At 32.4% G+C, this 13,520-nt stretch overlaps 1 protein-coding gene across 1 annotated transcript; it reads right to left on the bottom strand.

Moving 5' to 3' along the window:
• Positions 1 to 749: 749 nt before the first annotated feature.
• Positions 750 to 3,138, bottom strand: LOC148599447 (protein CFDP2-like). Its single transcript, XM_088557305.1, has 2 exons — positions 2,667 to 3,138; positions 750 to 907 (listed from the first exon to the last, which is right to left on the bottom strand). The coding sequence occupies exons 1-2, from the start codon at positions 3,136 to 3,138 to the stop codon at positions 750 to 752; spliced, it is 630 nt and encodes a 209-aa protein (XP_088413431.1).
• Between the last annotated feature and the right edge of the window lie 10,382 nt (positions 3,139 to 13,520).

Below are 13,520 nucleotides of genomic sequence, written 5' to 3'. Positions count from 1 at the left end.
GTAATGAAAGCAGTATCATTTATTTGTTGATTAATGTAATCTACTTATTTTATGATGATTAAGATTGTTAGCATTAATGAATAAACAATCCATTTGTACTGCATTTGAAGCTACCGAATACTAGCGATGTATTCATAAACTGTATCCCATTCCTACGTTGGGCCAACTTTGGTTCAACGGAGTGATTAACGTTGGGCTGATGTGTACGCTCCTTCATTTTAAGCGCTCACATTTTCCATCAGTTTGCCATATAAATTCTTTACAGTAGGAATATACCAATGACAAGCTGATTGTAGTTTACATGATTAAAACAAGAAATATTTGCTTTCATACATCCGGATTTGCTTTCCAGTTTTACTTTCTTGAGACCGACATACATGTTTGCATCAAGAATAATATTATGTTTTTTTAACATATTTGTTACCAAAGTTGTTTCAACGTTGGTACAATGTTGGTTCACTGTTGGCTCACTGTTGGCTCTTGGTTGGACAAATGTAGAATAATGCAAACCATGTAATCATAGCTTTGATTTGAAAGTCAAACTTTAACAATACTCTCGCGAAGAATTCACTTCTAAAACAAATTTTTAAAGAGAACCATAAAATGAAATGGTTGTTCAAATATAGTAGGGCCAACGTAGAACCTTTTCATGAAAGTATTTTAAATTTCAAAATGTCGTGTTTAATCATTTGGTTGTCAAGTACAAACCATTTTGGTTAAAAATAAGTCAAGAAGAAATATTTCCAAAACTACGGACTACTACTTTGGGCCAACGTTGGGCCAAGGTTGTCTTCCCAACGCCAACTGAAAGCCAACGATCCAACCATCAGCCAACGTTGGCCCAACGGAGGCATGCTGTCTGGGATATTACATGGTAACTGAAAAGCAGTAGTTGCTATTACCATAACTGAAAGGTATATTGTATCTGAAGACTTAAAGTATCTGAAAATTATCGACGTATAGTTAAGCTGAAAATTATGTGGTAAATGGGATATTACAATAACTTTTTTACTAACAACGTTAATTTAAGTCCTTCTCTGTCTAAGAATTGGGCGAAATGTATCTAAGGTGCGGCACATGAAAGAAAAAAACGCAGAGATATTATTACATTAATCAAGTATTGACACCTGATATCCTCCAGAAATAACCATAAAATTGTTTGTTAAATTATCCATTGGTCAAATTGATGGAAAAATGGGGACAAAACTTTCCCGCACTTTTTCCTTATATACGTAGTCACAAAATATCTACGCCATAGGTACTTCAGGATAAATTTAAATAGCTTCTCAGTTGTTTTCTAGATGTGTTGAATATATTTTAGCCAAAAAGACAAAATTAAGAATGCCACCCATTGCCTGATTCTTATACATGGTTGCTACTTAAACAGAAAACAATTGGGAACTGAAACTGCACGTACGTGACGCTAAAGACATTTAATCATATGAAAATTTAAGAAAACTGAAAAAATGTAATTTCGAAGGTCTTACAGTGTTAACTAAATATTGCTTTATGATTGAAACGTTGAGTTACTTATGAATGACAAAAATCTACATGTTACTATGATTACTTAAACGATAGAAAAATACATACTAGTTTATTCAAACCACTGAGTGCTTTTATCCAAAAATTGAAAAAAAAATAATAAAAAATACTACCAATCTATTTTTAAATTGTTGGATGATATTTCTTAGTTGGGCTTAAAACAATACAATAAAGTAAATTATTGGATGGTCACTCACTACCGGTTACATATGGTCATTCTACATTTATTTGTATTTGTTAAAGATTGTTTGCCAAAATGTTTGTAAATGACATCAACTTCCCTTTTACATCAGATAATATCTTTCATTTTCCGTAGAAAATCCTAATTTCCCGTTATAATTTCCATGGCAGTTTTCTTTAGCAAACATCTACATTATTAAATCATATTATATACATGTATTTTGCAATTCTTCAACATTTAAACTGTTATTTCTAAGACATTGTAATTTATTTCTCATGTAAATAAATATATTAAAAACTTATTTCATAAAACATAACTTTCCCATTCAAAATCCCCATCACTCCATATACTATCTCCATTTCCATTTCCCCATTTCCCCATTCCTAATCACTCATAAACCATAGAATGGGAAGTTTACCCATACAGGTGCTTATCATCGTTAATCTGGAGAGTATATCAGTATAAAATAATGAAAGATGAAATACCAAAAAAAAACAAAAACAATTTATTCTTGTTAATCTTTATACGACCAAACAAAATCGGTCGTATATTTGATATTTGTTTCTTTGCGATAACATTGGTTGCAATGCACCAAAGACATTAAAAAAATATATATAGTGTTACATTTTGCTTAAGGAAGTCTGCTATTTAAAATGGGGTCACTAGCTCTACCGTTCTACAAAAAGAGCTCAGAAAGGGTAAAAAAGATATTTATTTAAAATTGATGTAGATGTTTACTTCTTATTCAAATTAATTATTGATGCAATTTTGAATTTACTATATCAATGACTGTTTTTGAGGTAATAATTTACAAAATTATTCATGAAGCACCCTGAAGAAGAATTTTGTCCTTAAATTGAATTTAAAAATATTGTGCAATATTGCATCTAAATGAGTTTTGGCCATAATGAACTGTAATTCCCTATGTTTTCTCTTAACTTACCTGTGTCTATTCTTCTGATGCTGGTTTTTGGCGCTATTTTCATCAGCTTAAACTTTATGTTGGCAGTAACAAGATGGTGATCGCTTCCAACATCAGCCCCATGCTTCACTCTCACGTCTTGTAAAGATCTTTTTGCTTTTCCATTGATAGCAATGTGGTCAATTTGGTTTTTATCTCTTCCTCCAGGTGACGTCCATGTGAGTTTATGTATCTCCTTATGCTTAAACAATGTTCCACTAATGACCATGTTGTTGTTTCCACAAATTTCTGCGAAGTATTCGCCATTCTCATTCATACTTCCACAGCCATGTTTCCCCATAACTCGCTCGTAACCTACATTATTACTTCCAACTTTTGCATTGAGGTCTCCTATGATGATCGTCAAATATCGTTTTGGAACGTTTTGAATTTCAGCCTGTAAAGCCTCATAGAATTCCTGTTTAACTTCTTCTTCTGCTTCATTTATAGGCATAAACCTGTATTATAGATGTCTGTACAGGTTTTGTTTTCAATCTTGCTCCAATGGTTCTTTCATTTACAGGATGGTATTCTATTAGTGATTTAGCTGCTGTTTTACTTAAAATGAGTGCCACTCCTTCATGATGTTGATTGTCTCTTCTCCCAGAGTATACAATATCTTTACCTGTACTTGTAATGTTCTTCCAACAATCTATCCTTCTACATTCACTTATGCCTAATACATGCAGTCTGTTTTCCTTCATTTCACGCAATACTTGAGCCTGTTTTCCTGCTTCATACATGGTACGTACGTTCCATAAACCCGACTCTCATTTTAGTTCGTGTGTTCAGTATACTTCTCGTGTGGACAGCTTCCTGTCAGCTTTCACTGTTCATAGTCACAGATGCAGTGTTCTGCTTCTATGCTGAAGACTCGATATTAGTAGAAATATTTCTAATCTTTGTTTCCGTAATCGCTGTGTTTTTAAAGGAAGGGGAGATTACCCCTTGCCCAACCCCCAACATGGAGGACCAGGTTAATTTGTTTATGGTTTCCTTCCACTACATCTATTGCTTTCCATGGCTAACGAGTCAAGATCTGCCCGTGATAGTTTTAGATAGGAGTTTATCTTCTCTCTAGGTAACTGCCTTACCTGGCTAACGCCCTTACCCTGGACGGATTTCTGTAGAGTTGACTGCTTAGCCTTTCATTCTCCCAAAGGTAACAACAAGGCAGTGGTTTGTTACTATTTACCCATAGCTGGGGACTTATTTATGATAAAATGTTGAATTCAAGATCCGATGGCTTTGAATAGGAAGTGACGTCTTGTTTTAAATTACATCACAAACTACTCGTCGTGTTTTCAATTAAGGTCATCATGTTTTTAATTTTGGTTGGGAAAATGTAACGCACAAATGCATATGATAAGACGAAGGATTTGTTACTAAAAGTCTGAAGTACATTTAAAAACATACAGATTGTCATTACCGTTTTCTCTTATACATTGATTCTAAATAAAGTAGCCCTACCAAAGCTATTTTATCTACTCAATCTTTGGCTCCATTCATTTCATTTGAAGCAACCCTAATCGGTTTATTATAAACAAGTACGAATTCATCATTTTTGTAACAAGGGAGAATTATTTTCTGTTGTATATTGCTTTTATGTTTTATAGATGTAATTAGTAGATGATTCTCTTTTGTAATATTGAAAATAAATGAATCATATAAGTTTCATGTAACAATAAAAGCATATCATGATGTCAATTTTTTCCCGCCTTAATTTCCCGCGAGAAAATGGCGGGACTGCAATGAAATCAGAGCTCCTCATTAAAAATGAACGATATCAGAGAAAATGATCTTTGAGTTAAAATAATATTGGTACGTTTTCTGAAATATGATCCAATTAATTTATCAAACAATGACATGTTAGAATTGATGGAATGAGACCGTGATCGTAAAAGATAAAGCATTCCAAGGGTGCAGTGGAAGCAGAATACTATCGCGGAAAATACCGTCCCATAATTCCTTAGTGGAGTTGGTTATCGGTTCATTTATATATCACTTATTCATTGAACGCTGATTTATGTTCAAGAAAGAAAATTAAGACCACGTCGAAGTTGCTCCATGTATAGAATTTAAACTTCAAAACATTCAGCAAGATCTTTTTAATCAAAAACCTCGAATACTATGTCTTTGGCTAAAAGCTGTTTAAATACATTTCTTGTGATGCAGAGGACGCTTACCCTACCGGTGCACCTGGTCCATGCTCCCAGTTTTTAGTGGAGTCCGAGTTGCTCATTTGCTTTTGTTACTTTGTATGTATGATTTTAGTTACTTTGTGTTCTTTGTTGTGTTTGTTTTCCAGGTCTAGTCTTTGTCCCTGGATTACATTCTTTTGAATACCCCTATAACCTTGGTTCCCTTGATTACTCTTTAACAACAACAACAAAAAAGAAACATCGATATCCGTAAGACATTTGTTAAACCTGTTTTATGTTCTATTTTCCCTTGATTCGTGTTTTATGTTTTTTACCCACAATTAATCTTTCAATTATAAGTGTTATAATAAATTATGGTAAGAATCCCAATTGATAAGGATTAACAAAGGTATAATAAATGAATAGGTGAAACTTTAGTCGAAAGTGTCAATGGAATAGGTATACCTAAGACTAATTAGTGCCGAATATTGAACTTCTGATCTGGAGGCTTTCTTTGGCTAAAAGCTGTTTAAATACATTACTTTCGATGTTCATAATAGTAGGACTATGCCACAGCTAAATATAAACCGTTACACTGATCGTCTTTTCTTTAATAACTAAATACCATATTGAGCCTTTTGTATAAGCACAGCCATCAATAGCAATAAATTCTACCAGTGTACTTTATTCAGAAAACTTTTATTATCTGGCTAATGTTCGATTTTCATGAAGACATTATGATTCATAATGGGTGCCAGTACGTCATAAAAGTTATTACATGACCAATAATGGATTTATCGGATATAACATTCAGGTTTTTGTTCTTCCATTATAATTGAAATGCTAGATTGATCATTATCGATAGAGACTGCATTGAAAGAGCTAATATCGTGTTAAAGACATGTTTCATAGTTGAGTTAGTGTAGTTTTATTGGACACTGATGATAACATTGTAATTCTGATAAACGCTTTAATGTCACTCGATGTCGTTTCATTGTCGGTATTTGTGATTCGCGTTGGTGATGACCTTATTTCAGACTATGATCTATAAATAGAACCGCAGCTATATTTGAAGGTTAAACTGCGAAGTAGAACGAAAATTTCTTATTGCATCCCAAAATTATACAAATCTGGAATAAAAATAAATAATTGATTCTTATTGATTTAAAATACATTGAAAGAGCTTTTACATGTTTTATGGGAGATCATAAATTATGGTTGATTGGATATTTTACCAGTGAGACTATCGAGAAAGGAATTTCAAACAAACTACCTTTCGATCAATTTCTTTCATGCAGGTGCGGTTTTGACTGAAAAAATTTATAACTTTCACACGTGAAACTAATTCGCGTAGGTGAGCAATTTAAATTACCGAAAGGTCCATTATCAGTCCTATTAATATTGACATGTATCCTAAATAAGTTAACATCAAATTCCTTATCCTAGAATTTTAGACCTATACAGCAATACCAATTCTGGTAGGTCAAGCCAAATATTTTTTTTTCTCCGACTGTACACTAAACTCGAAGTCAACGAATTTAAAAAAAAAAACAGTCTGAGTGAAGTCTAAATTTCTCGTTCAATTGACCATCCGTTAATGGATTTTTAAGAGAAACTCATATTTTTCAGGTATGCTTTCATGAAGAAACAAAATTGTTTATAATTGGAAAGAACACTCATATTCTCTTATTTTTCATTGTGTAATTTGTTTTAAACACAGTACTTTCACAACTTCTTTGTTGTAAATTTACACATTTTTCAAATTTGCAAGATGCACAAGGACTTCGTTCAGTATGTAATCTGCCTTAGGCCTATAGGTACAAAATCAGATATTTATAATTGCATGCATTAAAAGTATAAGTACTGCTTGTATGTGACATAAATATTGTAGCAGAGAACTCTTTGTCATAGATTACAGGCGCATAGCTGAGGCCAAATTGAAGTGTAGGCAAAATTACGGCAGGGGGTCTGGGGGCCGCTGAGCCCTGGTAGGGGGTCCAGGGGGCGGGCGAAGCCCCCCCCCCCGAAGCTCCGCGGAAATAGCGTTTTAGAGCATCATTTATGCCTCTCCTGGATGTATTTTATCTAAAAAAAAAATGGCAAAATTAAGAGCAGGCAAAAGCTTTTTTGCCTAACGGCAGCTACGCGCCTGGATTACAATGACATTCGATTGCTGTAATAAATATAAATACAGATGTATGTCATGGAATAATGTTGACGTCTTAATAACACCAATATGGTTTCACAAATCATGACAACTCCTTAACAGTGGTATTTGTTTGTTCTTTTGCATTAATTTTTATCAGTTTTGTTTATTTGTTTATTTTCGTTCATTATTTTTTAATTTATGTTGCTTTGTGCTGTTTTTGTTTATTTGTTTTTGTTTGTTTGTATGTTTTTTTTTTTGTTTATGTGTGTGTTTGTTATTATTATCATTATTCTGTTTCTTTTTAGTTTAATGCCACATTGACTTTTGTGCTCAGATATTACGAAATGCTTGTATCTATCCATATTATATTCATGTGTAGATATGATAAGTAAAAAATATCAGCATAATTAAAGTGTCAGCTACTGAAAACAAATTGTTTTGATTCGAGATTATTTTTTTTCTGGTTTTTTTTAAGATTAGTTTTTACAGACCCGCTCTACACATTTAATTTATTTTGCATTAATAGAATAAGTAATTGGTTACTGCTCATTTCGATACAAGACCACTTAGCCTAATAAAGAGCTAATTCGTTACATTTGCCCATATCATCCACTACTAATTTTTTAAACTCCTGGGAAATTAGAAATTGCCTGCAGAAAATATTACACAAATAGTATATATTCTCGGTGGGATTTAATATCGAACTTGAGTTACTAAATTTGTACGAATCATTAAATATCGCGTGAAGAAAAGAGAAGTGATACGTTGTATACATTAGAAACGCCGGAAGTTAAATCAGTGTGATTAGTTCAATCACTAAAACGTTTTATCATATTCAATTACATCATCGTTTTATCAAACATTAAAAGGACGTAAAACGAACACTTCTCGTGTTTTGCTTTTTTAATGAGTTTTTGAATTATGTAACTAATGTATTGTTCTTGAAACTTTACATTACTATTTGCTAGATATATTTGTTCCTATGCCGTTTTGTTTGTCTTATAATTGCATCTATTTATTTTTTTTATTATATTTTTATTTTTTGCACCCTTTCACAGACTATACTTGAAATATGCTTAAAATATATGATTTAATGAACATGTCATGTTAAAATCTGTATCACATGCTGTACCAACCCTCGACCAATAACATCCCGCGGGATGGTGGTCCTTGGAGTGATATAGGAATCTCGGGTTGATACATCATATGATAGAGATTTTGGCATGTAATATTCAGTATATATCAATGATGCAAATGTTATAAGTATGCAAGGCTGTTGTTGAGAGCAATAAAACATCCGGGAAATTTAATTTCAGCTGTAACTTTAACCAACCTATGAAGACTACATGATAACACACACGCTGACAGGTAATATTGTCCGAAATAAGATTTTGAACCTTACAATGTATATATCTTTTTGTTTTTAGTTGACATATGGTTCCTTTAATAGACCCTAGTGGCATCTCAGTTATCATGATTTCAAGACTTTAGCCAGATTTCATAACTATCAAATCTTGTGATAAGATCTTTTTCACGTTCTAAGAATCATTGACAAATACATTAAGAGAAACTGTAATTGACTTAAGCAATGTTGATGACAATATCCATTTATGACGCCCAAATATAGAACCGGAAAAGACTTGACAATTTCTGACAGATGTTAAAGGTCGTTAACGATCAGACGTCTCAGAAAATTGTTATTTTGTGAATGTATTGTGACATTAAGGGAAGCTTTTCTATATAATACAAATGAAGAATGAAATGAAAAAAATCCACAGGTCAGTTGTTTCCTTTTTTCTTCTTTCTTTATAAGTCTCTTTATTCACATTGTTCGCTATTATGCGATGTTTTTAAATTTAAAATCTACCTTTTACCTTCCCCATAAAAAACGTATAAAACAGGCCTACTATTGTTCTGTTTTTAACTTGTCTGATATTTTTTCCATAATAATACTTTTTTCCTTTCAAAAATACAAGCACCTTAATTACCGCGAGTTACTTGCCCTGTTTATATTGCCAAAGATCGAATCGTCCTAAGTTGCACGGAATATTTTACGTTTCCTTAGATTTTTTTGTCCCCATCATATAGTGCAGCATCTTTGTCGTCTATGATTGGTGACAAATTTGGCTTCCTATTTCAATAGTTTCTGAGTGATTCTTGTATACAATATTTTTTTAGATGTAGCTCTTCCTATATGTCTGATTCTAATGTTGCCGATGAGAGGTTACTTTCAGACACATGTGTAGAGCATATCTAAATTTTCGATATTAATATATGATTGGTATTTTTTTGTATTTGTTAAGCTATCATAATAACTCGCCGTTGCCCACTTCACCATCATTGCTCCATACTACACTTTGAATCACCCTTGTCATTGTCAATGGAATTATATATTTCCTACTGCCATCTGTATTATTCTGCGTTACACCAAAACCTACACTGCATGGCATGGAAATAAATTGCACTTTCAAATTAGGCCTAAAGATGAACAGCCTGTGAGTTTCATTTTTTCCCTATAGTTTAGACCATCCAGAAAGTGAAGATCTAGTTTTCAGTTTGTTTACTTTTTGCATTTCACACCTAAATACTTAAATATAGTGCCAACAATAATCTATTTGTGCCATAACAAATTTTGCAGAGGATGTGAATAGTTGATTGTCATATTACTGTACGCATAAGACAATCTGTATGATAAGATTTGGGTCTATAAACAACCTATAAATATTACTGTACGCATGAGACAATCTGTATGATAAGATTTTGGTGTATAAACAACCTATACCCTGAATCCCTGAATCAGTCTTGTTCGTGATCTTTACTCGATAATTCATGAAATCTAAGGACGAGGCTTGCAACCGTAAAGAACTCTTTTTATCCTTTTTAGATTATGTTCCATTGTATCAACATTTATGTATTTATCTAAACTATGAATATGAAAAGGTTTCACGATTGTTTGTACCATACTCAAAAACACTCACATCGTACAATATAGCAGTGTAAGTTTTTTTTTTCTTCGTGACCATTCATTTCTGATGGTCATAATTGCAACCCGGTTATATTTTGTATCCGAAAGAAAATTTAAAAAAGGGAGATTTAAAAAAATTCTGGAAATCTTTTTACGACTGGATGTTAAAAGAAAAAAACGAAGGTAACTAGCCATTCAATAATATAATGGCATGAAGCTTTTTATACAATGAGGTAGTGACCATATCGAGTTCTAACTTGTTCAATCAGTATAAACAAGTGAATCAAATTTCGGATGGTAATAAAAAAAGAACATATTTTAGGGATAACGACTAGACATACACGTAACAAAGAACATGAAAGAACCTGAATAATACTCATATAGAAGCAAAAGTATGGGAGCAAACCCGGACTCAACTAAAACATTGAAGTATTGACTAGGTGCATGGGTAAGTGTCCTTAGTTTTTTCTAGAAACATCTGCCGAGTGAAGATTGAGAATGGAGTTAAATAAGAATTGTCTTTCTTTACTCAGTTATTCACTTATTATTACATGTAATTGTATCGCATACATTTGATTGGAGAGTAATTGATGCATAGTATTGAAGTCGTTTTTTTTTCATATTTTCGAAAATCAGGTCGGTTCTTGTCAATTTAAGTATCAGTCTTTTTTAAAAATCAGACAAATGATTAAAGTGATTAATGAATGTCAACAACCCACCGAATTCAGTTTCCTTTCTTGTTCAGAAACAGTTACTGATCACACAACCAGTCTTAGTTTTTCATTTGGTGTTTCGCTTTTGAGATAAAACTTGTATACATCGTACATGAAATTTGCTCTTTGCAAGAGTTATCGTTTGTGTTTTTTTCATTTGGTTGATTTTGGTGGGAGATGAATGTATGATTTTCTAAAAAAGTGAAGATCTGAATGCAGAAAAGATTGTTATGTGAAAGTATAGCTTATATAAACTGAAAAGCATCGTTTGTTTGGTAGTGTTTGTTTTACCATGAATCACCTTACCATTGGCAGTGTCTGAATTTTATGTGGACTGGTACTTAAATTGTCCAAATCAATGTAGACAAACGGTGTATTTAACCAATAACAGCTTATATACAAAATACATCGTGACACTTAAATGCATACATTTGTACATTCAATTATAACTCAAAGACCGATTTCGAGTCCATCTCATTAATTTTGACAAACACATCGAACGGTCCAGCTTTCACCTGACAATAGAGAATCAATCACTTAGTAAAATTTGTTTTCCGAATGGTTGCAGTTCTCATTTATGATGAGTAGATTGACAAGTCTATATTATTGTAACGATTAAATTCCTAAACAACATTTCCAATATTGGAGATAGATTTGTTCTTGTATTTGGTGATTATCAGACGTGTAAGTGTTATTAAACCGTAGGGATAGATCGATTTATTGGATTATTATACACTGTAGTTAGCCAGGATGTAATTACGGTGTTAAAGTATTGCCCTGGAGTTATTCCCCTTTCTGCGAGAAAAAAAGAGTTCTCGTATTGGAATTTTATATCACAATTTGTAGAACTGTTTTTTCCTGGATTGTTGAAAAACATTCTAATTGTTTTCATGAGGAATATAATGTAACTGTATACCTCAATATTACATGTGTGTGGTAATAATGATATCATTTCGATGTATTCACGTATAAAGAATTATTTTATTAGTGAGTGGGCGCTTGGAATCTTTTTGAAAACAAAATGTTCCATTTTGTTTTTAAAAAAAGAAGAATTATACTCATCCATTAAAAAAATTAATAACAATGATTATATGTTTTTACACTTGCTTAACAGGGCAAATTTTGTAATAAAAACTGTTACTGCATTATAAATAACCTTTCCGATAACACGAAAACAAATTCTTATCCAACATTAAATCCCAGCCCCACTCCCCCCACCACCTCAAAATTGTGTCTGATTCTATAAGAGGGAGGTGGAAATATTGAATGGCTTTTGATGGGGTAAAATGGAGGTTAATACTATCCTTAGACAATATTTTAATGAGTGTCATACGTTTGTGATTCATGACATCTCTAATATTGTACCATTAATCTATATTTTTCTATTGTTTTTTTTCATATGTCAAACTAATAGAGTCAATCTTGCGAGTGTAGTAAAAATAATCACGTATTCTTGTGTTTGTGTGTTTTTGTTTTGTATCAATTTTGTTTTGTTTTGTTTTGTTTTGTTTGTTTGTTTGTTTTTTTTTTGTTTTTTTGGGGTTTTTTTTGTTGTTTTTTGTTTCTTGTTTTATTTTTGTTTCTTGTTTTTGTTTTTGTTTTTGTTTTTGTTTTCTATTACGATATTAATTAGGCATGAACCATGTGTTTCACGAGGGAAATCAAGGAAACCAGGATTCGAACAGTATTCAAAGGACTATAATTCAAAGATAACGACTAGGCAGGGAAAATAGACTTACATATTATAGAACATGTTTGTAATAACCAAAATAGCACACACAAAGATGCATGAGTTACGATATGATAATGAAATGCACAATTTCGCAATATATTTGGGGTAGTCGATGAGCATGAGTAACAAATATTGCTGCGAGATAGGGCTTGCGATAGAACTTCAGATTTTCCTAGCGGAAGTGTACATGTAAATTAGTATGCTCAATTGCAGTTAACGCGAAAAGGAGTATTATTACTTAACATATTTTTTAAACTGTTTTTAAATATGATGTACAAGAAAGTCTGTATTTTGCTACAATCTTCATGGTATACCCTTTCAAGCTTAAATCGAAAAATGAATTATATAATACGATACATGAGAAAAGTAATGCCGTGGCCGTTGTACGTTCTTCTATATGAGATTATTGGTTACAAAAAAGTAATTTTCGTCTATCGAAATGAAATCATCCTTTTCCTTTTATATTTGTTTATTACAAGCGTTTGCAGACATTTCTAATATGAAAGTTCGTAGCTAGAGTGATTCCTTGGGGAATCTTAACAGCTAAACTATCAACATGATGCATAAAAGATAGAGATTAATCTTGAAGTAATTAGTTTAACTCAGATTTGCGGTTTTATTTCTTGGATTTGATAAAAAGCAAATTACCTCCCTTGGGAATGAATTGTTCTTTTTTAGATTACATCTTTCTTCATCGTTGTTTAAAAATGTTTGTCGGAGAGCAGTTTTGATTTATGATTTTGTCTGAAGTAATGCCGTTCCCGAGCTGTTTTTTGTTGTTGTTAATATATGGAAATGAAAATAAAATACACTTTCGAATCGCGACATTTTTACTGTAGCTGTACTTTTAAACAATGTTTAAGTGGATGCACAATTTACAGAATATGTCAACTACGAATCTATTCGTTTCAGAGGAAGGGGGAGACATTTAAACAGTGTCCGGGCAGTGGGTGTTACATGCAAATTCTGTTTCCAATATATATTCATCCACTAGAGATCACAAGCCCATGTTTTCTTGCTAAGTAGCAATATAAAATATCAAAATACAAATATGTAGGCTTTCCAAATATGAATCACATTTTGCAGGATTCTTATGTGGAGTGATACTAAATAAACGTTGGTATATAATATACTGG

Source organism: Perna viridis, chromosome 13, assembly GCF_037379345.1.
Source record: "Perna viridis isolate PV_CMFRI_1.1 ecotype Kerala chromosome 13, ASM3737934v1, whole genome shotgun sequence".
In the NCBI taxonomy this organism is placed as follows: Eukaryota; Metazoa; Mollusca; class Bivalvia; order Mytilida; family Mytilidae; genus Perna; species Perna viridis.
This window is presented reverse-complemented; position numbering and strand designations above follow the sequence as displayed.